Source organism: Colletes latitarsis, chromosome 1 (genome assembly GCF_051014445.1).
Source record: "Colletes latitarsis isolate SP2378_abdomen chromosome 1, iyColLati1, whole genome shotgun sequence".
NCBI classification, from domain to species: domain Eukaryota; kingdom Metazoa; phylum Arthropoda; class Insecta; order Hymenoptera; family Colletidae; genus Colletes; species Colletes latitarsis.
Window position 1 is genome coordinate 53,675,971 of NC_135134.1, and position 27,437 is coordinate 53,703,407.

At 45.1% G+C, this 27,437-nt stretch overlaps 1 protein-coding gene across 3 annotated transcripts in view; it reads right to left on the bottom strand.

The window, feature by feature from the left end:
• Toy (paired box 6 protein twin of eyeless) overlaps window positions 1–23,749 on the bottom strand; it is a 51,053-nt gene extending 27,304 nt beyond the window's left edge. The window contains exons 1-4 of one of the 3 annotated variants that reach the window (XM_076782896.1): window positions 22,969–23,749; window positions 12,441–12,729; window positions 1,025–1,190; window positions 402–582 (exon numbers count right to left, since the gene is read on the bottom strand). In XM_076782896.1, coding sequence (XP_076639011.1) covers window positions 402–582; window positions 1,025–1,190; window positions 12,441–12,453 — 360 coding nt within the window. In that variant the 5' untranslated portion in view covers window positions 12,454–12,729; window positions 22,969–23,749. Of the gene's footprint in view, window positions 1–401; window positions 583–1,024; window positions 1,275–12,362; window positions 12,730–22,968 lie in introns of all 3 variants that reach the window. The other 2 variants (XM_076782887.1, XM_076782877.1) reach the window with 2 other exon arrangements.
• Window positions 23,750–27,437: the final 3,688 nt, after the last annotated feature.

Here is a 27,437-nt window from a genome sequence, read left to right on the forward strand (position 1 = left end):
CAGGAGTCATTTTCCTAATTGAACGCATGAATCGCTGGAACGCTACGAACTTCCTACGATCTCTACGAGACGAAGTTCCTTTCATCTGTCAAGTGTACGGTCCCAAGTATCGACGATGTTAAGAAGCAATAAAACACTCGGAGGATCAAGAAAAATGTGCAGAATGAAGTATGCAGTACTTAATTATAGATCGATCAAAGGCAGAGGCGATTTAAAAGTATGGCACTCAATTGCCGAAGGTTGCCGGATTAAAGTTAATTACTAAACGAGCGAAAAGGCATATCGATCCATGGAAGTTTCGTTTCTGAACGCGTGAGAAACTCGTTCGCGATTTCTAGTGGAAAAAATGTAACCGGTAAATTTATGCGCGCATAGTATCTTGATCATCGGTAAATACTTACGCTCGGTATGTTGTCGTTATTGCATACGCCTTCTTGCAGGAGTCTGTCGCGGATCTCCCAAGCGAAAATCGACGGGCACTCCCGTTTGTAGTCGGCGATTTTGTTCACCACCGGCGTGGTCGCCACACGTGGTTTGCTGCCGCCGATTGCACGTGGTTTTATCGAACCGGTCTCGTAATACCTGAAACACGGGTAAACCAGATTTTCTCGGTTGAAAGACGGCGAGAAACGTTTGAATCGCATTATACAATTTTGTCGCATTTCGAGTTGCGCGTTCACGATTCGTTAGGTGGCGAAAGGAGGTATGCGTAACGAAAGTTGATTTAATTATACGGGAATATTTGCAAGTCACTCGAACCTAACGCCGACTAATGCGACTGGGATAGAGGAAATAATCGAATAGCGTCGTATTCCATCTGATACTAGTGTTAAAAAAATGGGGCAAAAAGTGTAAATACTGATCGCAACATGGGAAAGGTACATTTATAAATTATACGATTGAAACTTTGTTCGAACTATTCGCATTCGGTGATAAACAGATTCTTCTTTACATAATAAGAAATGAAAATGCAATTGTTCGAACAAAGTTGAAAATTTTTCAGTGAAGATGGTGTACGACTAACCTGCCTAGTATCTTGGAAACGCATCCGTTGCTGACTTGCAGTATGCGCGAGATGTCGCAGGGTCTAGCGCCACTGTGGGCCAGTTCGACGATCTTCTGCCTCGTGGAGTCCGGTAACGGCCGACCATTGACGTAAACACCACCGAGCTGGTTAACCCCGCTGTGTCCTGCAGCCGAGCACCCAAATATTGAGTTCTGTCCGACCATAGAACCCCCGCCAATACCCGCACCCCCGTGCATCAAGTCCTCCTCTGTGAATCAAAACGCGTGCAACGTGTATTCTATCACTTAGCCAGGGTATCTGGCTGGGCAAACAGCGGCCATATGCGCCCACCTGCGTCCACGCGACCGTTCTTATTAGCCTAATTGCAACGTGTGCATCATCACGGACGCGCTGATTGCGCGGAAAGCACGCCACGGAGATGTTTACGCTTTAACGTGGCTGCGAATCTCACGCACCGAAGATCAGACTACGGACAGAAATTATTGGTCGCTCAAGATCGCTCAACGGATACACCCACCGCGCAACCAAATTATTTAGCTACAGTTAAATGTACTAATACGAATACTCGTGTCTTTATAATAACTGAAATGGCATACCAAACTGAGGATAATAAACAAAGTTGCCTTCTATGTACCGAGTATTAGATGCACCTTATAAAAGTGTTCTATCCTCAAAGTAAAGGAACAAGCACATTGAGCGGCCAGCATTGTCTGCTTTAAATGTGGTTTGATTGTACAGCAGCGATTACACTGCGAATATTTCAGACATTTTTAACTGTTTGATGGTGACGATGCAGTCAATACAATTTTTTTAAAGATTCTATTATAGGGACTGAACAGCGATCACCATCGTACAGCTATTATCCAATTCGACAGGTAAGAACCGCTGTTCTAGATCGAACGTTTGTGAGAATTTAGAGAAGATACGCGAACGATGAAAAACCACGCTGGTTAATATTTTCATTGCACGACAGTCGTCATAGTTAACCGCGTCCCATCGTTGTTGTTTTGCACACGCCCGGTGGGAGGGAGGGGGTGGATGGAATTCCAGTGTCACGTTAATTCCTGTGATCGCAAACACCAAAGAGTGCTCCAACAATATTTGTTCACGTTAATCGGGGGAAACACGCAATGCCACGGTTAACTTGTTTTTCGGCGGCGCGTTTGTAAAAATCGATAAGCTTTTGTTGAACTTTTACCGTAAACGATAAAAACTATTCGAAATCCTATTCCGTCGTTTAACCGAATGTGATTTATGAAACGGAAAGAAAAACGAGGGAAAAAACGTTGGTTGAATTCCACGGATGTCGATCGTTTGTTACGAAAAGCGATGGTGCAAGGTGCAGGCAGGAGTCTTACGCCGCGATTCAATTTTGAAAAGGATATTATCCGGTCCAGAGGACCGACACTGTTTTCGTGGGCACGAAGGGACGACGGATGGTCGAGCAAAGTGGGCCCTTTATGCATTTTGTCGTTGGCCGTTCTAAATTCACGTCGTAACGTCGACCGTGCTTGAAGCGCAAAGGTTGGAACGAGAACGCGTCGCGGCTCGAGAGGGGGCCAGAGCAGGGACCCGAGACGACGACTGCGCGAGCTAAATGCATCTTGCAATTAACGAATTTAATTAATCTCCCGCTTTCGCGCCGCGGAAAACGACAAGAAACAGTTGAAACGCAATTTGAATGGTCTGGCCGCGCACTACGGCGCCGTATGAAACCACTTTCTGTGTAACGTCGCGCCACGCGTTTTCATCAGACTTTACCGTCGCCACCGGAGGACAGAGATTCCGCGCGTTTCGTGCTTATTTCAAGCTCAAAGGGGGCGTGTTTCCGCGCCTCCGACTATCTGACACTTTTCCTTCCCGTTCCTCGAACGCCACCCACGCGACAACCGCGAACCGTCCTCGACAATTTTCAACCTCGACGTTCGCCTCCAATTACTCTCTATCTCCCGATCCCTGGATGACTGATGCGCTAATCGAGTTAGACGCTATTAGTCTAATATTAAAAAATAGCTACATCTCTTTGGATTTACGAGAGCAACATTATTGAGTCGTTATGTCTCGATTGATAAATAGTACGGGTGTAAGTGGATTTCGAGGGGCTGTAGAAGCATTGTGTTTAAAAATATTTTTATAGAAATTACCGCGACTGACGCCTACATGTTCGTTAACTGCATCAGTCGGAGGAATAAACGCGTCGACATTCTGTTTGCAAGGCGTCTCCGGAGAGTTCTATAATTAGGTGACACCCAGGCCCAAGGTAAACAGGTTTTTCGCATAAAATGTTAATAGAAACGTCTGACGTTAATAGGTATTTCACGCGTCACTTTCGCGTCACAGTAATATCCTTCGGGTCGAGACAAATTTCGTCTTTCGGGCTACGACAAAGTTGTCCTCGCCATTTCGTAGAACTGCTTTCGCGCGAAAAACTGTTTTTCTGGAGACTACGAAGCAACGACAAAACGATACCCAACACAGACGTATTGGAGCCGTCCGTCCAATGATTAAACCTGTTAGTTGCTCTTAACGTTGATACTTCATAGTAATCATGTTTGTCGACGATGATGCATTTCAATGTGCATACATTAAGACATTGTATAATATTACTGACCAGCTTTTTATGGTCCCTTTCCAATGTTTTTCTAAATCTATCCATATACTTGTACACAGCTGAGGGGCAAGTGTATACAAGAGTCTCTGTCAATTTAACAATTCACAGCCGTGTACAAGATTTCAACACAATTCGCTAAATAAACTCAAACGTTTACAATGAGATCTACAAAAAAACCCGATTCTGACCGAGACTCGAAGGACATTTTTTTTCTATCGTCGATCGAAAGCGAAGTCTATCCGATCATGCGTACCGTTTTAAAAGAGACGATAACGACGCAACGGTTAAGACATTTTCCTTGATCCGATTAAAATGGCGGCCGCCCTTCCAAAGTTTCCTTCCACGGTCGGATACCCGATGAATAATTCATTCGTCGGTCAGTTCAATAAACGTGTATGTTAATGTATTACACAAACGAGACACGTTTGCATTTATCAACGCTAGCCACGGAATCGCGAGACGCCTTTTAGCGCATCGAGCGCCATTTTTTGAAGATAACGTTGGATTGAACGTTCGTGTCGGCGACTGACGATCCAAAACTGCATAGTGCGCTCTTTCATGGGAACGAAGATTATCTCGATCAGATCATCGGCGGACGCGTTTTGCAGCGTACCGCGTATTCAGTGCGTATTAAACTGTTCCACGCGTTCGCGATAATCTACGCTTTATAATCCCGAACGAGCTATCGAAAGAGGATCTACAAATTATTCTCGCCGCTTCTGTTCGCGTTTTATTTTATTTCTCGCGGCTATCAATCCATTTGTAACTTGCTCGCCTTCCAGATAGCGCACACGGTCGAACAAATTATCGACACCGTTGGAGACGATGGTCTCTTTGAGACTAACATAAAAGAACGAAAACCAATTGCAATATCGTCTGCAATACGGTAAGAAGAATCGAGGTATCGTTGCGAGAGAAAGAGTCTGATTTTTCAGGGGTTTAATTCGTTAGAAAGAGGGTGTGACTCGGACACATGCAGGTAGAAACGAACGAAGGAACGCGCTTTGGTCCGTCTTTTTCTTTCTCCGGTCGCATGCGAGCAGGGCGAATCGTCCGTAGCGGCACCGACGACCCGTGCACACGCCGTCCGCACACATTCTTTATATATAATTTCGCGTTAATCTACGCGACGACCAGCGCAAAAGCGAGTCATGCCGCAAAGTGAGGCAAAAAGGTTCCACTTGGCTGAGCGTGAAACGGGACACAGATTAAATCCCATCCTGCCGGCGCACGACGTCGCGGCACCCTTCCTCCTCGTCCAACCCCCGCCAGCCGCCCTTCCAGCCCCTCGTGTAGCCAAGCTCTGCCTCGTACCACGGTCCCCGACGCCCCCGCGACCGACCACCCTCGCCAAACAACCCCTGAACCTACCGTTCCTAACGCTACGCCCTAGACAAGAGGGGGTGGCAGTGGGAAAATTCTGCCGTTTCGTTCTCTTTAAGCGCGGAAATACTTGCCTGGCATTTAAGGCACATAAATACATTCCACGCCGATTTACCGTCCCTTTTTTCGCCGCGGGGATTCCCACGACGTTTCGTTCATCCTCCAGGTGTCCGCGGAAGCCACCGCACTAGACTCAAACGACGCCCGTCGCGACAAAAAAGTAGTTTCCCTTTTTCTAAATACCGCCAGACAATTCCCACGTAATTCTATAGTGCCCCAAAAGCAGCGATTTAACATTCTACCAACGTCGATGCGACTCGACTGACGCGTCTGACCAATACTCGATGTTTCTACTTGCGCTCTACTGCACGCATACTCGATGAGTTCTCAAGCTCGAAACCCAAGTGCAGACAAATTGCATTCTACATCTACGACTTATCTTTTGTACGTGCAATTTATATGTTTAAGATGGGGTCATTTTTTAGTGCTGTTAGGGCCTTACAATTGAAAATACTATCAGAGAAAAATACTTAGATATTAGTGGACCTTTTGAATTTTGAAACGAACAGTTTGTACGAGTCGAGATGGACACGTAGTCCATGAAGGGGATGGTTAATAGAAATTCGAATAATAGAGGTTGATACAATTGGAAATACCATCAAAGGAAAGCACTTAGATATTAGTGGACCTTTTGAATCCTGAAATGAACAGTTTGTACGAGTCAAGGTGGACACGTAGTCCATTAATAGTTGAGAGAAATTCGAATAATAGAGGTTGATATTAAAGTTCGCAAGTGGCAAAGCGTTTAGATCCTGCGCAGGGAACTCGTACAGCGCAAAAACTAGCCACGAGCCTGAATTATACGTTTATATGTAACGTCATGCCCAGCAATAACCGTTTGCGGTGCAACGCTTTATTTCTCCACTACACACGGTGTTCGCGTCCGTGTCTATGATATCCGCGTTCCGTTTACAGCGTTCTTTATTTCATCTGCAGTTTCTGCCGACGGGCGAAACGCGCGAGACTAATGGCGGCTCGTAAACAGTCGGGAACGTTCCTCCCCGTCGAAAATATTTTCTCTTCTAACGACGGCTCCGAAACGCTCGAGATCGCGGAAGCCGCCTGAATTCGTCGATTTCCGTCCCCGAATATAGTAGTCCTCTCCTTCGAACGACGATTTTTAAAATTTTCAAAAAATTGTTATTCGATGGAGCAATGTTTACCGAAAAACATTCACGCGCAAACGACCAGCGTGCATTTCCAAAGGAAACAAAGCAACGATCTTGCTGGAAAAGAACGATTGATCGTTATCCGATAATAGAAACAAAACAGACCGTTGAAGCGGCTAACGCGCCGCTCCAATTCCCAACGATGACGGAAAATTTACGTCAGGATGTTTGTTTAATGGGACGCAATAGTATTATGCGGGTAATTAGCTGCGCGTTTTCGAGCGGCATCCGTTCGAATGTAACGAGTTTCGCGACTCGTTCTGGCCCCCGGAGTGCCGTACAGAGTTCGATTGCGATACTTCAGCCCGACGCAAAGTGCTGTTCTCGTTAAAAACGTACAAACTCTTCGAGCCTCTGTGCCCGCGGAGAAGTCTACGAACCCCAAAAAGCCCTCGAGAACTTCGAGATGCATCTTTCCCTTCATTATGCATTGCTTCGACGGAATTCTGTCGCGTCCCGGTTCTGTAACATCGTCCGGTGTCGCTCCGTTCAATCTACCGGAAGAGAAAAAGTCTCGTAGCAAAGTGGATTAGTCGTAGCCCTTGAAAGGGACTAATAAGTAAAAAATATAAAACTCCAGTGATCTTCGAGTATAAATTAATTTTCGTTGAGACGGCTGTCGCCTTGCGTATTATATTTAATATTTAACAATCCGTTCCGAGAGATCGCAAATTAAATGCTTTTCCGCTTGTCCTCGGTTTGGAAATCGGTGCTCCGCGCCACGATGGCGTTCAGAAGCGTAACAAGCGGAATCCCATTAAGCAAAGAGGCCCGTCGTCGAGAATATCCGTGAGTCCTCGCGCTGGAAAATATTTTTCTTCCGTTCGTTTCAGTCGTCAATGGGGAGCGGGGAAAATCCCCACTTTTTATTTATTCGCGAGAGAAGTAACTCTCGTTAAACGTTATTATCACCAGGTCGTTGGGGGTTTGAAAGGCGTTGGAGAGGATGAGGTTCGCCAACAGGCCGCGCTTGAAGCGTTTCGAGCTAAATTCACCGCGCGACGAGGCAAGAGTTTCATCCGAACGCGTCCTACCGCGACATCAAAGATGGCGTGCGGAGCATACATTCTGTAATGAGTTGAATCGCGGCAAGAGCGAGACGTTGATGCGCCGTCTCTCTTCGCCCGTCTCCTTGCTCGCTTCTTCCTTTCCCGGCGAATTCATTACGGCCAGTGTTAGGAAGCGGGCGTTGAATTAGCGAAAGCAACGCCATCCTAACGGCATATACTCGTTACCGCGCCTCTTATTATTAAACCCGCAAGGCATCGCGTATCTTCGTCGCTTTTCACCGTGAAACCACGGTGCCGCGATGAAAGTTGCCAGCCGGATGATTACACTCGCGCGTTCCTTAATTATAATTGCGAAGTCGCTCGGTAACGTAATTGTTATTTAAATGCGCATAAGGTAATTTCAGGGCACGCGAACCACTCTGTCTCCTTCTTCCCGCCATTTTCGAAGCTTATTCGTCTCAACCGACGCGCCAAAGGGATTCTTAAACAAAGCGAAGACGAAACTTTCATTGGTTTTCAAGAAAACGGGCGGGGAAAAAGGAGTTTGAGAGCATAAATTATGAACGAACGGAAAATCTGGAAACGTATTACGATATCCCATTGGTTCGCCGCGGATAATCCCGCACCCTCGACATTTATTGCCCCTGGAAAGCCTGGCGCAGGTAATCTGAACAGCCTCTGGCACGCGAGCCGACCGACGGCACGAGCGGCCATAACCATTAACAAATCTTGTAGCCTAGCACGAAATAAAGTGCTCCCGCGAATCGGCCGTTTGATTCGAATAGCTGCCGGGGGGGAAAGGAAGAAGGCAGTCTGGCGAAAAGAACGGGAGAACGCGGAGGACCGACAGGAAGAGGAGACCAGAGAAACCCCGTGTGCAAGACAGAGGGGTGGAACTCGTGCCGCGAGGGTATTGTCGATCGTCTCGCAACTCTCCGGCGATGCTCCAACGACTCTCCAAGGGGAGAACACTCTTCCGCGCCCCGAGCTTGTATTATGATCACGCGTAGAACGTAATACGATCCGGCCAAACTTCGGATAAACATACACGCCCCCTTGTCTGCGGCCCGCGCCGCTGGTGGAATCAATTTTAACGGACCGAAATTGTATGGGATTATCAGACACAAGCGACGTCTGAGGGCTTAGATTTCAGAGCTTACGGCGCGGTTCGCCTAATGCTAACTGCACTTTTCGTTGACAATCTTCCCTTTCGACGGGAATATTTTGACAAATTTCATGCCTTGTAGAAAATTCAGATTCGAGCCAAAATGGACTGTTAAGGATAACTCGAGACAAATGTATCTACTATGTAATGTTCCAGAAACAAAGTGTGAGTCGTTGTCCAAAGAATGAAGTAATTTGTAACAATTTGTTTGTCATCTAAAATAAACCCCCTAATATAAAATTAACATGGACCATTTTCTGCCTTTCGCTGGAGATTGATCGAGACAGAGTAATTAAATTTTTGATAGACCCAGTTGTAAAACTTGCGTCTGGAGGAGGCAGAACCCTCGCGAACCGGCGATAAAACGTGCACAAAGGAAAGACAAATTGGCTGTATAGGCTGTGGATTATTAAAGCTAACGGCCGGCCTAACCTGACCCGGGCCAATACACCGATTGTGCCGCGTGTTGTAACCCGGGGTTCGCAGCGTCGAATCGGCGGAGGGTTTTTGGGTAAAAGGCGCCACCCTTCGCCGTCGAGTCTCCGGTGAAGAAGGGGCTGTTGGCCCGACAGAAGCCAAGGAAAGGCGTGTCGGGTTACCGGCTAACCCCGGGGGTAACCGCGAGCCCCACCTAAGCCCATAAGCGTACCACGTATTTGCCTGACCCTCGTATAACTCATTGCGAAGGTCACAAATTTAGCCAAAGGCTGCGGTGCGATCCGAACCACCTATGATCCTAGTCGGCCACGCTAACGCGAAAGTAACAAGATGTAAATTGAGACGCGTTTAGAAAGGTTGCACCTCTATTTTTAGCCAACCCCACACGGATAAATTCGAGCGATTTGTCTATCGAAATAGTTTCAGAAGTTTTGCATTTTTCGTGCCACCTTCTGGACGCTGGATTTCCAAATTTCTTAAGCGACAGTCACACGAGAAAATGGAACTTTTATTTCAAAGCAGTCGAATTACTCTACCATAGCATGCTGGTTCTTCGCATGCAAAACACTACGCACATCTACGTTCGGTTTCGCTCGTTTTCAAGATTCAAACACCGATGGTAAATAGTTTCGTTCCCAACAATGGCGCAAAAGCAGCAAATATTTGTTCTCGGTTTTTGCAAAATGAGTTTCCCAATTAGAGTACCGATACGTATATAACAGGAAATCTGTACATAATCTAAGAAGTGGCTCTCTTTCGAGTACGTGTTTTTCCAAGCTCTGTTTATATTAATGTTCCAATTCGATGTTAAGTTTCAATATTAAACCCAGCCCCGCTATTTAATTTAAATAATTAGCTATTGGTCGTGGCGTTTCAAGGTGGTCAGAAAGTAGATCTAATAGCTGAACAGGTCCCTCGTTTGTCGGTGCTTTGTATTAGGGGACGGTTTGGTCCAATTCAAGGAACCTGGTCCCTTCGACCCGCTGTCGGACAACTCGAAATCCATCCTCGAAGGTACGACACATCGTTCGTCCTGACTAATATCGATAAAAAATCCCTGTGGCTCGGGTTTCACGGTACACGGTACGAAGTTGACGCTAACGATAGGTGACAATGCGAAAGGCGACCGACGCTCGACCGCATTGTAACGGCCTTCTATTAGCACAGTCGACGAGATATAAGGCCCGGATCGTTCAGATACCGTATCCGAATGACAGATAATCGGCCACCTTTCGGTCCCCCAAGTCCCCTGATTAAAGATTTCGCTCCTCTTTGTCTTCCATCTTTGATATAACCCTATAGCAAACTCCCCGAGACGCGTTTCTATTCTCCTTAAACCTGACAAAGAACGTTCCACCTTATCACGAACGATTTTAAAAACTCGTGTTTTGGGCGAGCATTTAATTTTCAAAATTCTATCTACTCTCGAAACTTTATCCTCGTTGGTGTATTTGGGAACAGATTGATCGTGGACCTGTCTGCGGCGGATTTCGCGAAATTAATAATCGTTCGAGTTAAACTTGTTTACATGAAAATCGTGCACGATGCACCCGATACCAGCCACGGAACGCGATTTCAAGCGATCGTGCCGCGATGCACGATATAACAGCTACAACCCTTTGAAACCGCTCGACGCGATAAGCGAACTCCTATTAAATAGAGTGATCTCTATTCCCGGCGACAGCGTACGAAGAGTATACGGTCGATAGGACGTGCACGTAAATCTTAAACTGACAGAAGAAAAGCACAACCGCGATAAAAGCACGTACCACGCAAACTCCTCGCTTTTCAATCTCCCTGAAACGCGTACAATTTACATAATACCGCTTTTTTTTTTACTGGAATTATAGAGCAGCTACTTTCGGAGGATTATAAAGGACGCGAGACCATGTTACGCGTTTAAGTTTCGCGCCGTAGTTTCAAAGGAGTACAGCTCGATCGTCGCGCAGCCGAGTTTGAAGATTAAACAGCGGAGGGATTAAGCTCAATATGTACTCCCGACTATCGAACAATATCTAAGTTCATTTTATTTGATTTTAGCGGTGCTGGTTAAAGCAAATGTTTCGTTTCGTGCATTAGCAAAGTTCTCGTTATCGTTCGTTCGAGTTCGAAACGTGCAATGAGTACATACGGGATATGAAAATGCACGCATTTCGAATTTAATTAGCATCGATACTCTTGGAAGTAATATTCGAACCTTGTTAAACATCCAAAATTATGTCAACTGGAAATTAAGTAGAAAATTATTTCGTTCCTATCTTTGTGTATTATAGAAATGTTACTTTTGATCCTCGATTGTGATTTTATTTATAAGTATTGTTGTTTCTTAAGAAAATTCATACAAGGTTAAAATATGCTTCGTAAAGTTTCGATACTTCTCGCAATAAGCTTGGTTTCAATACTATAGAGAGTGATTCTAGAATCGGGAACGAGCTGTAGCTCTTTTGCAAATAAAATAGAAGCAATAGAGGGAGAAGTTAAATCTCGCAATGGAAACTATGTTTCGATGATATAATTCTTTCGGTGCAACGGAAATTGTGCATACTGCACTTTCCACAAAATATTAAGGTGCAACCATTAACAGCGTAATATCTTATAGAGTATTACGATTTTAATAGTCGTACCTTAAGGGGTTAGTCAAGCCTCAGAATTTTAAATATCGAGCCTTTTCCAATATTATGTTTCTAGAGAAAGAATAAATGTAATAATTTCAAGTTTGCTTAGTTTATTGTTCATTGTTCGATGAACGTTTTGTCAATATTTCGTTAGGAAATATCAGTGATCGCGGAAATTAATGTATGGTTTAGATGGCGAACGTGGTTCCAGACTCATGGCAAGTCTGAAAAAAAATTTGTCCATGAAATGCAAAGAGATAGTGTGCCGGAAGCAGAATGTAAAAATAGTATTGGATCAAGATAAATTAAAATCGTGTCAGGTTCAATATTTATTGATCATTTATTCTTTTAAATTCTGTTTCCGATACGCTGTAGATCATTGTCTTAAGTATACGTAGAAAAATTTTGAAGTAAATCGTCGGAGACATTTTCGACATTTTATTAGACGCAGTCTCGAGCAAATAACGAGCCCGAGAGCCCAACAATTGCTATAAATTCCATCAAAAATATCGTAACTCGTGTTTGCCGCGACCAAAAGAAATGCAGTTTTGGAATTGTTCAATAAATCAGAGCTTAGAGTACGCAGTTACGGAAGCTAGAATATGTAAAAATTTCAGAATCGAATTGAAGATTTCGTGGCTTGACTACCCCCTCGATACTTTGATACGCACAACGACGAGAAAACTAGAACTGTGCAAAAACGAAAAGTGCATGATTTCGTTAAAAAGAAAAATAGTCGTACTGCAATTGCACCGTAGGACGTAAAGGAAAATTTATATCGTTAAAAGACGGTTCCCACTGCGAAACTCGTTTCTTTGCTGCTTTAATGATCGGCAACTACGGTTTGTAAACGAAGTACAGCTTGTCCCAGTTTCTAGACTCACCCTGTATAGTGTAAACTTGAGAGAGAAGGCCAACTCTCGGACTTTGGTGTTGTAAACAAACTGGCTCGTTCGACCAACCTTTATGTGGCATCTTCCAGAAGGGCGGTTCGGGGGTGGGTGAGCAAGGGTTAGCCACCCCCGCGCCCAACAGGGTTCTTGCCGCGTGCAGCGCCGCCGCCGCCGCTTCCCGGCTACGCGCTGCCGCAGCGCTTGGCGGGTAATCCGAAGCGCTGTCACTTCCGGCGATGCCGCCACCGCTGCCCCCGCAAGAACGAAGGTGCAGGTTCAGCCGACTGCCAGCGACCGTGACACCGCCTCCACCGCCACCTCCACCGCCGCCGCCACCTCCGGCCACGCTAACACAGTGCTGAAAACAGAACAATCGCCGCCACCATTAGCCATTTACAACGAACCAACCATCCGTGAGAAATAATTTGCTCGACCGTGAATTAAAATTTTCCAACGCGAGACAAGACAACGGAAAATAGCGTTCTCTAAGACAGTGGTCTTCCGACGCGGGGGCGGGATCGTTGGCGTCTTGTGACGAAACAATTTTAAACCACCTTTATCTAGCAATACCTCGATCAGAAACCATCGAAGAAGACTAGGAAACGTGGCCTGTTTCGGCTTAAATTCCCCCTCGAATTGAATAATTGATCTCGAGACAGATGTTACGTTTGCAAACTCGACGCAAAAGCATCGTTTTCGACAACTTCACAATGAGGTTTTACAACTCGTTCGTAACGTAGATATTGGTTTTTAGAAGGGTGCGATCGTTCGATTTACGTTCAATTATGTCAAACGCCTTTGACACATGATCGACAGCCACGTAAAAAAGAGATCCTAAATTACTTGGCATCTCGCGACATATTTATTTGTTAACACCACACACATGCACACAGTATAATACCACACGTGATCTTTTTCATTTTTACCCGCAAAAGACTTTTAATTCGAAATTGCCAGCCCGTGCTCGTTCTACGCGGCCGCCAAAGTTGCACGGAGACTTTGTCCCCGCGGAATTTGAAAAGAAAACGCGACGCACTTTCATGAATTAATTACCGATTGAAAGGACTCTAGTTATCTCTTTAATAAAATAGAATTATACACGGAGGAAAAGGGGAAAGTTGCACGGGAAGCAAGCAAACTATGACCGTGCTGCAATCTCGTGACAACAATCGCATGATGTAGCAAAGACACAAGGCCAATGCAGAAGATTTGCAAGCAAAAGGTGGCTCGTCTGTTTCGCGACGACGGTAGACGAACGAGTATTCATACCAAACGAAGCACATGCTCCTACATGGAGCCTTCATTTCAAACAAAGTACACCGCCTCGACTGTATCTTTTGTTCAATACCAACAAAGATGCATCACTTTGTTGCGCAGTAAACTATTGTTGCTGCAGCCTGTCGTGCAATTACGTATCGCGCAACATTTTCCATTTCTCCCATTTTTTCCCCCCTCTTCTTCGAGCAGGAAAATATACTGTTCCGGGGGGTCTAGTTATTATTTTTATTCTCAAGCAGCGCGGCGCGAATCCGCGCGGAGGAACAATTCTTTTTTCCGTTTCAGTTGTATCATGAATAATATCCTGCCTTAATTTCCAGCTCTTTCTGCGAGGAAAAGTAAATGTTGCGAGACGCGGTTCAATGAATTCTGCTTTTCCAGAGCGTTCCGGCGCCGTCGCCGCGACGACAAATGTCTCGCGTTTCGCCCGCGTCTCGCCCGCGTCTTTCGTTAAAACTTAATTTCGACCCGTTGCCTGCCGTTGAACATAAACGTTAGGAGCGCAAGAATTACGTGTCAAGTGCCCCGAAGGATTAAACGCGAAAGGAAAATATTACGTTCGAGCGACTTCTTTCACTTAAACCCACCGGTGTCGAGCACGTTTTTCGCAATTTACCGCGCAGAGAGAAAGGCGGAAGGATCGTTCCGCGAATTGTTCACACGTTTGCGCGGTTAAATAATCCGATTATCAGGATTTCGGTATTCAAATCCGGGTACTCGTTTCGAAAAGCTAAAAATCGTTTCTTAATCTTACCGGGATTTCCCGCACGATGCTATTGTTAAAGGAATTGCGAGACATTGCAAAACGCCTGCTCGTGCGATTTCTAAACTCTTACCGGTATGAATTAATTAAAAGCAGGATGTTGCGCGCGTTGATACCTGCGAGAGGATGCTACGATTCGAAGGTCTCGAAAGATGAAGGTATGAAACGGGTAATTTCTCTGGAAATAAAATAAAGTAAAAGTACAATTCGTACGAGCCTTCTTTAGTAGAAAGATAAAGAAGGCCACTGTCTGGTCCAGTTCGTTTTCCGGAGAAAACCCCTTGAACTAATCGGGGACTATTCGAACGATCGATAGCGTCGCGTCTAGGACAGAATCTGTAAAACGAGTCCCCAATTTAACGCATAAATCGCGATAACGTATAAATTAAAAAGGTTCACGGTTCGCGGAAAACGTTGCACGCGGCGTAGCTCCATAAATCTGTCCAATTTATGATCGCGATGCATTAAGCGCGCTTTTCAAACATTCGAAGGGAAGAGCAGGTCAAATTTTCGCTATCCGACGGCTCTCGGATCCGCGTAAAGGCTGGTCAATGTTTCCGCGTGAAACGTCGAGCCCGACCTATCGAAATATACTTCGATATTGTTGCGAGCGATTTCATAAGCCAACGGTAAATCACGAAGACTCGATTGATCCCTGTACTTCTGCACGCTCTTTCGCACGCCCTTCCACGCGTACAAACGTACGCCGTTTCAAAGAACATAATTCAGGGGATTATCGAGCGCGAAACGCGGCAAATATTGGCACCGTCGAAACTGGTTCGCCGAAAGCAAATTTCAAAGTGCACCAGAAAATAAATAACGCTGCGGTGAATAATAAACATCGTGCCGCGTCGCCGTCGGTACAATTTTTTCCATTTTTTTCCAAGCTTGATTACGCCCCGTACATAAATTTATCCTTCGTCCGCGACCTAACCGCCCCGCGTGCACGTTCGCGATCGTAAATTTCAAAAAAGAAACGAAACCGCGAATTAAAATTTCTATTCAATTAACGCGCGTTGAGGGTTTGACAACCGCGACACTTACGATTTTCAGCAACGTTGACATTTCCTTGTTTCGTCGAGTCAAAATGTTCGAACGGGATTGAAGTTTTAAATTTAATTGTCTCGATTTGTTCGCGGCAAGATCGAATTAAGAGTTTTCTTCTGGATCGCGAGCTTAATTTATTGCCTGGCTACTACAATAAATACAATTTCAAGCATGCTCTATGGCACTCGTTATTGTTCTAAGAGCAATTGCGTTCCTCTTCTTGTTCTTTGAATGCAACAAATTGCTAACAAGATAGGATTCTTCGCGATGCAGCTACGTCTTTGAATCAAGAGATGGAATGGAATAAATGTAGCGACGATGTACGTAGGTACGCACAATAGGGTCCAGAATGTTTATTACTCAACGTTAATACCTTACGTATTTGCTTCAAAGAAAATTATTCAATAGAAAATAATATGGTTAGCGTGATCTTCGATAATGATATATGTGGGTCATCGTAGTACAATATTTTGAATACCGTTACTCGTGGATCTAAATTTCAAGGGTCTTCTTATTTATATTAAACTTATTGAATATTCCATGTGGGTAAAGTTCTTTGAAACGAGTGGAAATACATTTGGCGAAGATTTGAAATCACAAGCACAGTTCGTAATTAATATTAACGCGTTTACTTTATTTCGATGGAGGGTTGAAAAGTAACCAGAAAGCAAAGTGACTAATGGGCGCCTTAATAAATGTTCGACGTGCAATAATCCGTGTTCGCGACCCAGTAAGAAAATATAGTGAAAAGCTAATTTGCTGGCTTGTCGTACGTGCTTGCACTTCTGTAAACCCGTGCAGTAGGAGGGCACATTACTCTTGAATCTCTCAGTCGCAACTCTATATACACACGGCATACAAGGGTGGACACAGGTTAAATTCAGCCACAAGCCACAGCAAACAGTTAGAAACACTTGTAAAATAATCAACGTCGAGAACGAAGTACGTACAAGTTTTTCACGTGAAAACGTCTACTAATTCCGTAACTAGGATCAACGTATTACATCGATTAATTATTATATAAATTTGACCAAAGGATAATCCATCATTATTCTCAATTAATACGAGCTCCTTATTAATAGACTGTGAACGTTACTTAAGTGAAAAATACTTCACAGAGAAATGTAATAAAATTAATATCATGTGTTCCATATAATCTGAATACGTTTAACACATGTTTTCCATTTTCTCATACACCGTAAATAAATATAATTAGTCTACTTATCAACGCGTTAAACGCGGAGCTAATTTTGTTTTACTTTCCATTTAGGCGGCGCGTAAACACGGAAAATTACATATAAGTAAAAGACACCGAGCGGAAAATCTCATTTTGTTTAAACATATTTTTCGACGAGCGTTTAACGTTTTAAAAAAGATTTTTAGTCTCGCTCTACTTGACTGAAGAACCTGTGCGTCCCTACGTTCTCGATTCGTCGCGTTCCAAACCATTTCACAGATCAATTTCAACGACTCTTCGCGACGCGTAGCACCGAACGTCGATGAATGCGTTAACGAACAAAATCGTTCGTTCCGCTGAAAGTAAGAAGCTTTTGCTAACGACCGTGTAATTTAAACTCTTGTAGCCGGAGATGCTTTGCGGTCAGACTCGTGTTTACATCGGCAGGAATAGTCTCTTTGGCGATCGAGACGGTACCTTTCGAAGCCAGGTTTACAACAGCGGCGTTCGCCTATGTGCATTCCACCGTCGCTTTCGTTCGTCATAGTTAATCACCTAGCAGTTACGATGAGTGTTAATTATCATTCGGTCCGCTTCGTAGATCATTAGCTCCTTTCATCGCCGGACGCGCGAACATCACGACCGAAGGTGGGGGATAAAGGGATGCTACGAACGATTCGACTCGATCAAAATGTGTAAGCTGTGCTGTCCACTGATTATAGGTTGCATTGGCTAGTATCTTGGCGACCACACGTTTTCTACCGCGTTAAAAAATACAGCTACTTGCTGTAATAACGGACCTTTCATTCACTGTATTAGTTTCAAGAACGAATCAGAATTTATTCTATTATCTATTATTCGAATAAAATTTTAGCAATCACGAATGGAACTGAACTTACTTTTTACTTACGAATAGAAATACTTTGAATTTCTTTTCCTCGATCGAATAAAAAGGAGCAGAATTTTCGAAGGGAATTAATTTAGCGCTGAATGAAATGTATGATTCGCGTAACGCGGAAAAATCAAACTTTCGTAGAAATTGCACGGAACCTGCGCAAAGTTTGCTAATTACTCGGTTCCTTCGTTTCCTGTCGAGCTTAGAAGAAGCTACAAAGTATTAAATTACTTGATATCGCCGAAGCCACCCCCCTCCCGTTGGTCGTTTTCCACGAAAAATTACGTCGCGATGTTTCGTCGGGCTAAATGGGAAGAAAAAACCGTCAAAGCGACGGCCGACGGCGTAACGACATCTCGACGCTCGATTTGCAATTAGCGAGACGCGGGAACACTTTTCCTTTCCGCAAAAACGCTTCTGCGGAAAATCTTGCGATTCCGCGGGTCTCGTTAATTCCCGACTGCGCAAAGAACGCGCATACGAGCGCTGTTAAACGCATCGGGATTTTTGTTAACAATTTTCGGTCGACGGGACACGTTAAACGAGCGACGAACAAACTTTTTCGCCGCCGAACCAAATAAAACGGAATAACTGGAGGATTTCAAACAATCTAGATTTTTTTTGTGAGAAATCAAAAAATTTCAGATAAATAAGGGAGCGATATTAATACGTTTCGCTTTAACGTGGTAGAAAATTTGTTTGACGAAAAAATACGAGTTAAGTGTTTGTATATTCGCCAGTGTTTACAATTTCGCCGCCCGTAAGGAATTTCATTCGAACGAACCAATTTGATCAAATTGTTTGATCGTGTAAACCCCGCTTTGGCAACGTGAAAATAATGTATTTACTTTTATTTTAAAAAATACTTCGTTACCTCTGGAAATAAGGATCAGTGGTAACAGCTTGCAAAAACTATTTTTGGTAGAGAAACTTTTGTGGAATTTTATAACACTATAGAGTTCAGACATCGGGATTGTAGAGGAAATCTATCGCCCTGAAGTTCTGTTTTATGGTAATTACTTAATAAATTAAACATCGTTAATGCCTTCGATGAAAACGACCCTTGGGCTACCATCGCGAAACGTCAGATCATTCGGAGAAGTTACGTCTCGTTGAAATGGACAGACGACAGCTTCGAGACGATACACTGGCAAAATGTACAACTTAACTCGTTAATTCGCGGCGTTCTTTTATCCAACGCGTATCGTGTCAACTTCCACCGTTGACAGTGATAAGATTGCACCGTTTAGCACGCACCCTGCGTGGAAGCCCGTGCTCGCATTTCTTAACCCTTCAACGGTTTAATGCGTCTCAAAGACTCTCGCGACAATAACAGACCTGAACGCTCTTTGATACCGATTTAAAAATTTTTTACGACTCGATAGGGACCATTGATTGCAAGTTACAATTCTTACATCAATGAAGGATAGGGCGAACCACGATAATTTTAGTGTTAAACGTTGCATATGGGAACATAGCTTTTTCAAACAAATATTAGTAGCTTGATCTTGTCTTGAGAAGAATAGAATTCTTTTTTAAATGATAATAGACATCGTTCGTTCAATTCTTCGCAACGATTACTACTAATTTAGTATACGCATGGATTAAGTAGGGGGCAGTTGCCTGAATTCGACTCTTAATTAATAAATTATGATTATAGGTCTATCTTATAAGAGACATATCGAAGAAATTTGTTCCGTGCTTTTTCCAATATAAAATTGGAGCCGCCAAAAAATTCGTGCACCGGGTATAATTCACCGATCGTGGTTCGCGAGCGAGTACAGCGTCCAAGAGGGTTAATTTTCTTTTTTCGTCGTGGCAATTCGCCGGGAAGAGCGACGGGAAAGGCGCACGGAATTAGTAAATAATTCGAATCGGTGAATTTTCCGCGAGAGCCTCCGCCAGGTTGTCTCTTTGCCCTCGAGCGCTTCAAGTACAACAAAGGGCTTTCCGTGAAATCTCCGAGGTACGCGGAGAGGCTTTCTTTGTCCAGCACTCGAGCAACGAGGGGACATCTGTTATTTTCCGAGATTGTATCACTTTCAATGAGCGCGGATGTTTCCCTTTCCCTCCCTTCGTGTAAAAATAATAAAGGCGGACAGGTGTTCGCGGACCTCCGTCCGACGTTCGCGCATCGCGATCCCTAATTCGACCGGCGATGTGTATAAATTATTCATAAAGGAGAAATTTGTTTCGTTCGTTCCGAAATGTACGCGACCGCGCGGACGGATCCGAAATGTTGAAAGTATAATGAGATGAAAATATCGCCGACGGAGGCTCAATCAGGGCAGAACGGGCAGACTGGGACTGACGGAAAATTTTCAACCCGTTTCCGTCTTTTTCCGGTCGAATACTCCGTTTTTCCAAAGATAAAAAGAAACTCTTGATTGCAAAGCCTGCGCTAAACACGCGCTTTACGTTCACCGAGTCGTCCCATAGTTTCTTCGAAACTGTAGACCTCGTAATTTAGTTGACATTTTTATAAATTTATTTCAATTTATAATAAATATACCAAGTACCATGGATGCCTAATACTTTTAATGCCGCTGTACATTTACCATTTAGAGTGCAAGAAATTAAAATGAAATGTATAAACTGGGCGAAGTAATTCTTCAAATACTACCCCTTCCCCCTCCGCGTCTTCCTAACGTTCGTGCTCCAAAATGGCTGTCTGTATACAAGCTGAAGTTGATTTCAATTCAAAAAAAATACAAGCTTATGTTACAGAATAATTCTCAAATAAAGGAAACGTCGGTGTAAGGTAAGCTCGTATCAATGGCTGAATCTACTCGTCTAATAATTAAATTCTTTCGTACGCGAGCTATAAATTCTCGGAGCAATCTTGCCCGAACACGTGGTAAAATTGCACTGCTTTCATTTATCGCAAAGACACGGACCCATCGCGATGAATCACGTCGACGTTCGCTGTTACCAAACTTTTATTATCTAAACTGTCGAACGCGAATTCTTTTGTGTCTGCGGCGCGATGGAAAACACTCGCGGTTCTATCGAGACCGTATCAAAGAAGCGTCGAACAGTCGACTCTCGTTCGAGTTTCTATGATCCCGTTCGTTTGTCTTGACTTGGACAAATAACTGTAAATAACCTTCGCCTCTTCCACGGTGGACGCAGTAATTGGGATGCTCGGTGGATTTCGTTGGCAAATAACAAAGCGCTCCGCCGGTGTTATTTAATCACGCCCCCTCCGCGAAATAAATCCGATGCAATTCACTTTCAATTGACAGCGTTTTTTTCGCGATCACAATGAGCCACTGCGGTGTTAACAGCGTCATTGTGGCACGCGCAATTTGTGGCTAAGCGTCACGGTACCCGTGCTTTCAAGTTATTACGTCTGTCTCGGTTTATTACAGTTTTCCGCGGTCGCCGCAGGGCGAATTTGTGGAAAAAATTTATTCGATTCGAGCCGGAGCAATGAAGCGTTTTAACAGACTCTGGTCGAACGAGCATTTATACCGGGCGAATTGCGAACCTAGCCGAAATTATAATCGCGAAATATTATTGCTCCGAAAATCGTGGAAATAATCGAAGAGATTTTAAAATAATTCAAAATCGAGTAACTTTTATCAAATTATTTTAATTGGGAACCTCGCTACCCCTGTTACGCGCTACAATTTTGATGCACGTCTTGACCGCGTCTCTGTCGAATCATTCGAATTAAACTTCGGTAAATTATATTTGCGCAAGTGCAAGTTTTATTAATGCAACGGAGCACTCGTTTCCGGGAAAGTGTTTATCAACTCCACGCTCCGACCATACACTGGCCCTTTTCAGAAGGTGTAACGGACAATTTTTTAGTTTCGTGACTCTTAAGCATCGGCTGCACGTCGGTTCGAATATTAGAGTTTTCGAGTTTTACGCCCGTTTCGGATTTGCAGAGGAAATCCCGAATTTGAGCACATGGATTTTACCTATATTTTATAGTATATTTCTCCATAGCACTTTACATATACAACGTTTGTTTTGAAACATAGGAGACTTTAGTTATACTTTCTGAAACTTTCTGAACGTGGAATTAATAAATACTTTCGTGGATAAGAGTGTTATATCGGTACCAATATTGTCACATTGTGGTATATTTAACAAATATATTTACTGTCTTAGGTCGTCTTCGTAATGGAGGGAACTGTCACCAACACGATCGTGTCCCCGTCGGGTCGCTTAGAAGCGACAGGAGGCTTTTTCGATTCCAAACACGTATTATACTACTTAAGTAACATCGTTTGCGATCGATATTAATTCAGTAGTAACTATACGCACTCAAGAAAAGTTTAAGTGATAATAATACCCAAAATATTATAAAGATTTATCTAGCATGCACTCTTAGTCCTTCGCGGGCGGACATTTTGGAGCAAGATAGACAGGAAGGGATAATTTTGGAGCAGACGAGAGTGACAATTATTTCTGAGCAAGGGATTTATAAATTAATTAAAACGTTAAAAGAAAATCACTATCAATCACTGTGTGACGACATGCAGGAAACTTGCTCCATTTTTTCTGATTTATATAATTGAAGTACACTGTGGAATTACACGATCCGTCGGCGCGAAACTTAAACGAATTACGTTTAACCGTATAAAATAATGAATTGCCGACAATTAATCCCAGTAAGTAAGACAGAAGATCGCGTAATTTGATTCGTATCGAGTTTGAAGCGACGATATAAAAATCTAAAGCGTCAGAAAGCGTACTATTACCGCCGGAACCGGATACGCTGCAAACTTCGTGTACCACGCTTCGCAGCAATTCATACTCGGCGCCGCACTTGTCTCGCGTTATGCCGGCTGAACGAGGCAAATAATTACCAAGATACACGGTTTACGCATTACCATTACAAAATTCAATACCCAGCGACACGCAAACATACTCTTAACATCTCCCATTGAAAAGAAAAATACCATTAAAAAGCGCGCGAAAGGGACGCGACTCCGTTTTACAACCTCTTGCGAGGATCGCGAGGAAGACTTTCCGGTTCCTCGATTCGTTCTCGAGCTACGTATCGTTACCGGAGCTGGAAAGCATGTCTCCGAGGGATACGCTCGGGTGGAACGATTTTGTCCACGCTACCACGAAACCAAAGTCGGATCTTTCTCGATTAGCAATTAACGATTTAGCGATTCGTTCGGATCGTATGATTACTCGAGCAAGCTGTTACCGATTATTGACCTCTTAGGCACAGCTGAATTTGGCAGAGTGAGCAAACTATGAGTTTAGAGCCACTATAGTGGCGCGTCATTCGGAAAGATGACATCCGCGAAAACCACTACGGTGGCGTATCGTGCCCAAGAAGTTAAAAACGGAGTTTACCTTTGGTTGGTCAAGAACTTTGCGTGGACAAAATAATTTGCTCCGAGTATCCATCTGGAGCAACGATTAGGAGGAGCGGCGTATTCCTCGCGATTGATAATGATAAACGTACCGTGTCGAGAATGGCCGTGGTCAGGCCGGATCCGGTCACCAGCTAAAAGCACAATCCGCAGCTACGTGTCCTCGGGTCGTGTTGTTCACAGCACTATTCGAACGCAGCTCGCCCGACTGGTTGGTTTGTCGAGGCCCTTGGACTCGTCGCGTAGCCTCGACGGCTAAGACGAGGGCGAGAACTGAATCGAATTCCTCGGCGAACGCTCTCACTGATCACTGAGAATATGCACAGTTTACGGGTAAGCGGCCCGCGTGCTCGTCACGGAATCCACACTGGCGGCGTCGGCGGATCGATCTACGGGAGCCCCAGGTCCCCGTACGAATCGGCACGAGTAACGACGATGGCTGGGGGTTCGCGGTTATGCGGCGAGCCGCGGTCGGGCTGACGCTCTGCGTTCGACGGAACGTGAAACGGAACGACGTCGTCGCGGGACCGGTCGAACGGTCCTTTACCATCGATGGTTTTTCGTCTCGGTCGTCAGCGGCGTTCGGTGGTTATCGGTCGTCGTCGCTGACCAAAAGGAAACGAAACCGGAGGACGGTTTAACCCGGTGCGAGCGTCGGTGAAGAGGAAAGAAACACGTGCAACTCGAAAACAGGGGTGCAGTGACGCGTCACTGCTGCGGTGCGCGGCGCCCGATTGACCACCAGAGTCTGCCTTCCTTCATGCGAAGATCCCTGCCGCACGATTTCGTCACCCCCACCCCTTGCTGTCGTCCCTCGAACGGTCTCCCTCTATCGGGGCCTAGCTTCTCTCTTTCCTCCTTCGGACGTTCTCGCTCGATCCTTCCCTTTCTCGGTCGTGCCAGCGCCGACTAGGTTCCCTCGCCTCCGGGCAAAGTCGTCGGACGACGCCGTGGCTCGAGAGCGACGCCAGCGTCCCGTTCCCCGCGGCGTGTCGGCTGGGTGGAGCAAACACGCTGGCGTGGTCGACTCCGTTTCGCTCTACGAGGGAACGCCGGGTCGTCGGGGCCGATGGTGGGGGTGAAAATAGCGATCGAGCGATCGCGGCAGCGTGGAACGCCGAGCGTTCTAGCGTTTTGGTCCGGCGTTCCGGCTCGTATGACGCTGGAAAAGTGGGCGGGACGCGGGGTGGGCGGGGCCTGTCGCCCGTTGGATCGCGCCGCGGGACGCCATTGTTTTCGCGGCGCGGCAGGGCTCGCGGTGCGCGACGCACGCCGACGCCCGGCGTCGCGACGCCACTCTCGCACGCAACGCCGTCGTGGCCGTCGTCATCCGCCTGCCTCTTTTCTCTTGCCTTCCCGTTCGGCTGCCCGCTCGAATTTCTGCGCCAAGAGGTAAGTCGACGATCCGTACGTACGTATGCAAGTGTTGTGTGTGTGTGTGCGATTGTGCGTCGTCCGCACGTGTGACACGCGCGTGTGCGTGGCTGCGTGCACGAGAAGAATCTCCCGCGAACGTGTGTCGCGCTTCGCCTCTTTTTTCCGAGTCTCTCGCCCTAGACTACCCCCACCCACCCCCGTTCCCATTGTTTTGTACACATTTTTTCCGGTGGCCCGCTTCGCGAGCACGCGTGGATCTGGATATTAATTCAGGGAGGGGGTGGGGCGAACGACGACCCGCGAAACCGTCTCGCGATTAGAAAGGATCTAAGGGATGGAGAAAAGTTCGTCGTCCCGGATCGCGTAGGTATGCATATGCACGCGCGCTCGCGACCCAGGTGCTTCGTTGTTTGCGGAATTACCCTGTTTACCGAACACCGTTTGCGCAGTAGTTTCGGTCAACGCACTAGGTTCGACCCGACGTGCTGTTCCGCCTTCTCCACGGCAGCGCTACGAAATCTTCACGTTGTTTCACAAGGGTAGTTCGACGAGTCGCGAATAACCATTTTAACCCCGGGACTGGCGAAATCACACTCGAGGTGATTTTATCGCGTATATTTGGCATCGTTGTTGCTCCGTTCCGGGCATACGTAGTGTGTCATGTATAATTGGCAAGATGGCTGCTACAAGAATGATCGTTGGGATATGGCTACTGCTAGTAGCGCGGGAATTTCCAGGAAGACTTAGAAACTTTGCAATCCGCGAATATCTATACATGGTTCAAGCTATTAGGGTTAACCGTTCCATTCATCGTACGCTTAAGGGAAACTAACATTTTTTCTACCCTCTAAAAATTAATGAAAATTTTCTCATTGTCTTTTCTACGTTTCGTTATGGTGTCGTAATTAATTTTTCTTATTTCAATTCAATCTTTTGTATCAAAAAACGACACGTAATGTGTTTCAGATATTTTCACCGCACAAATAAGACATCGGATAACCGAGAGAGCAACTGTCATACCTTCAAGAGAATCTTGATAATCAGACCCAAATTGTAGAACTTTTCAAATAAATATTCCCTAACTTGCAAAGAAACGTTTCTTTATTTTACACATACCCCTCGACAGCATAGAATTACAACGAATTGATACGTGCAAATCGATTCTTTTATAGCCATAACAACTTGAGATAGAGATCTACGAGAATTCTAAAATAATTATCCTATCGTATCACTGATTCAAAGTTGCGTGCAGTGAGCATACTCCCGATGGGGGTTAATCGTGGATCCTCGTTCCGTTCTTCTCAAGCTTCGCGCTTGAAATCGAGTAATATGATTTGACGAAAACAAAAGATATCTATGGTAGCAGTCGCCAAAAGTGAAACAATAGTGCAAGACCTTTCCAAACCGAAATGTTTTGCCGCCTCTTCGCTCGATGCAGCTTCGAACGCGTTTATAAATGATCGTAGCCTCGTCCTCCGAAAGTTTGACTATCGTTACGTAACTCGCGATCGTTAAGTGGATCAGGAGAAACGAGCACGCGCGAACTAATTGTTCGAACTTCTTCGCTGGCGGGCGATCGCGCCGCGAAGTCGACGTCCTTTTGCCTGGAACAGGTGGCACCAATTATGTTCCAATTACCTGCGCGTTTAATTCGCGTTTGAAGCGACAGCCGAAGCGCGCGTCGACGAAAAACGAAGAAAAAGAAACAGAAAATAGAAAACAGAGGAGGAGCATTATTAACGACAACTATGGAACGCCCGATACGATTATAATGATTCGGGGCGAGCTCTCGCACGATTGTTATATCCGTTCCGCGAGTCTCGTTGCAAAAACAAGAAAAAAAAAAAAATAAAGCAACTCCGTTCGTTAATTATTTTTGCGCGCGAGGCGGCGGCGACGGTCGTACACGGTCGGCCCCGATTTTTCCCGCCAATCGTCGCTCTTCGTTTCCGCATTATTCGGTGAAAACGAGTCGGCTCGCTGAACAGCCGATTTAATATTAATTACCGTGCGCAACGAGCGGCCTTTTTTTTCCTTTTTGCCCGTTAATCATATCGAATATTCATAATTGTTTGCCGCGTACGTTTCGAGCGACGATGCTTCGCGTTTATCGGGCTGCGGGGAAATTAAAGCGCGCTAATAAACTTATAAATGTAAAGAGTCGAACGCGCCGAGCAAATTGTTCCGCGGGCTGTTTGCCCTTCGAGCTTTTTACCAATGGATTCGGTCTGTTATTCTTTCGGTATTACACTTTGCCCCAAAGGTGCTCGAAACGTTCGAAATACGCAATTTTTTACAACGTTAATGCGGGTATTGGTGTCCACGAGATTCTGTTTTTTTTTTTTTCGTTAAACGGCTAAAGTTTAGCTTAAAAGCCAACAACTTGCGCTCCCTCGGTTTCGCCACACGTGAGCGGTCACACGACACTCGAACTTTACGAGAGAAGAACACCGAAGACTCGCCGTCAAGGACGGACGATCTCACTACCGACACTAAATACGTGTACTCGACCGAGTGTGCAATTAATCACCGATCCGTGGGTAATTGGTGCCGGGGAATCGATGAGCCCCGGAGCATCGACGTGTGTACGGGCCATTCAACGAAAGTTCCGTCACACCCTCCTGTCCTCCGAGACATCCGGTAGAAAGTTTTTCGCCAAAGGTTGACCGAGAGAAAAAAAAAAGGGTAAATAAAAAGGAATGGAAGAAGAGCCCGGCAAGTTCGAGATAAATCGATGCAACCGGTGGATCTGGAATCAAGTACTCGAGATCGAACGTATCGGGCATCGAAGATCAAACCCCCGGTTGCCTCTGCGTTTAATCAAAACTGAGAATTTACCTGCCTGTAAACTGATCGAATTTCACGTCGTTACGCCTGCCACCGATTTATGTTTCCGAACTTTCAAAGCGTACTTTCACCTTTTACTCCCGCCACTTGTACCTTGACGCGTTTTTAAGGGCGTTCCTTTAAACTCTGAGGAAGTACCAGCTTCGATCTTTAGCGGTGTGATACATTTTTTATTTTTCAATTTAAAATGCGAGTAAATTCGAATTTGTTTCAATCTTTAGCGGCAGTATCGACCTCGAGAAACCACTCTGTCGGTGAAACAGGCCTAGCTACTGGATCGATAAAGCAAACTTAACACTGTCGGTGAAACAGACGTACGTCAAGGGGCTAATAACTT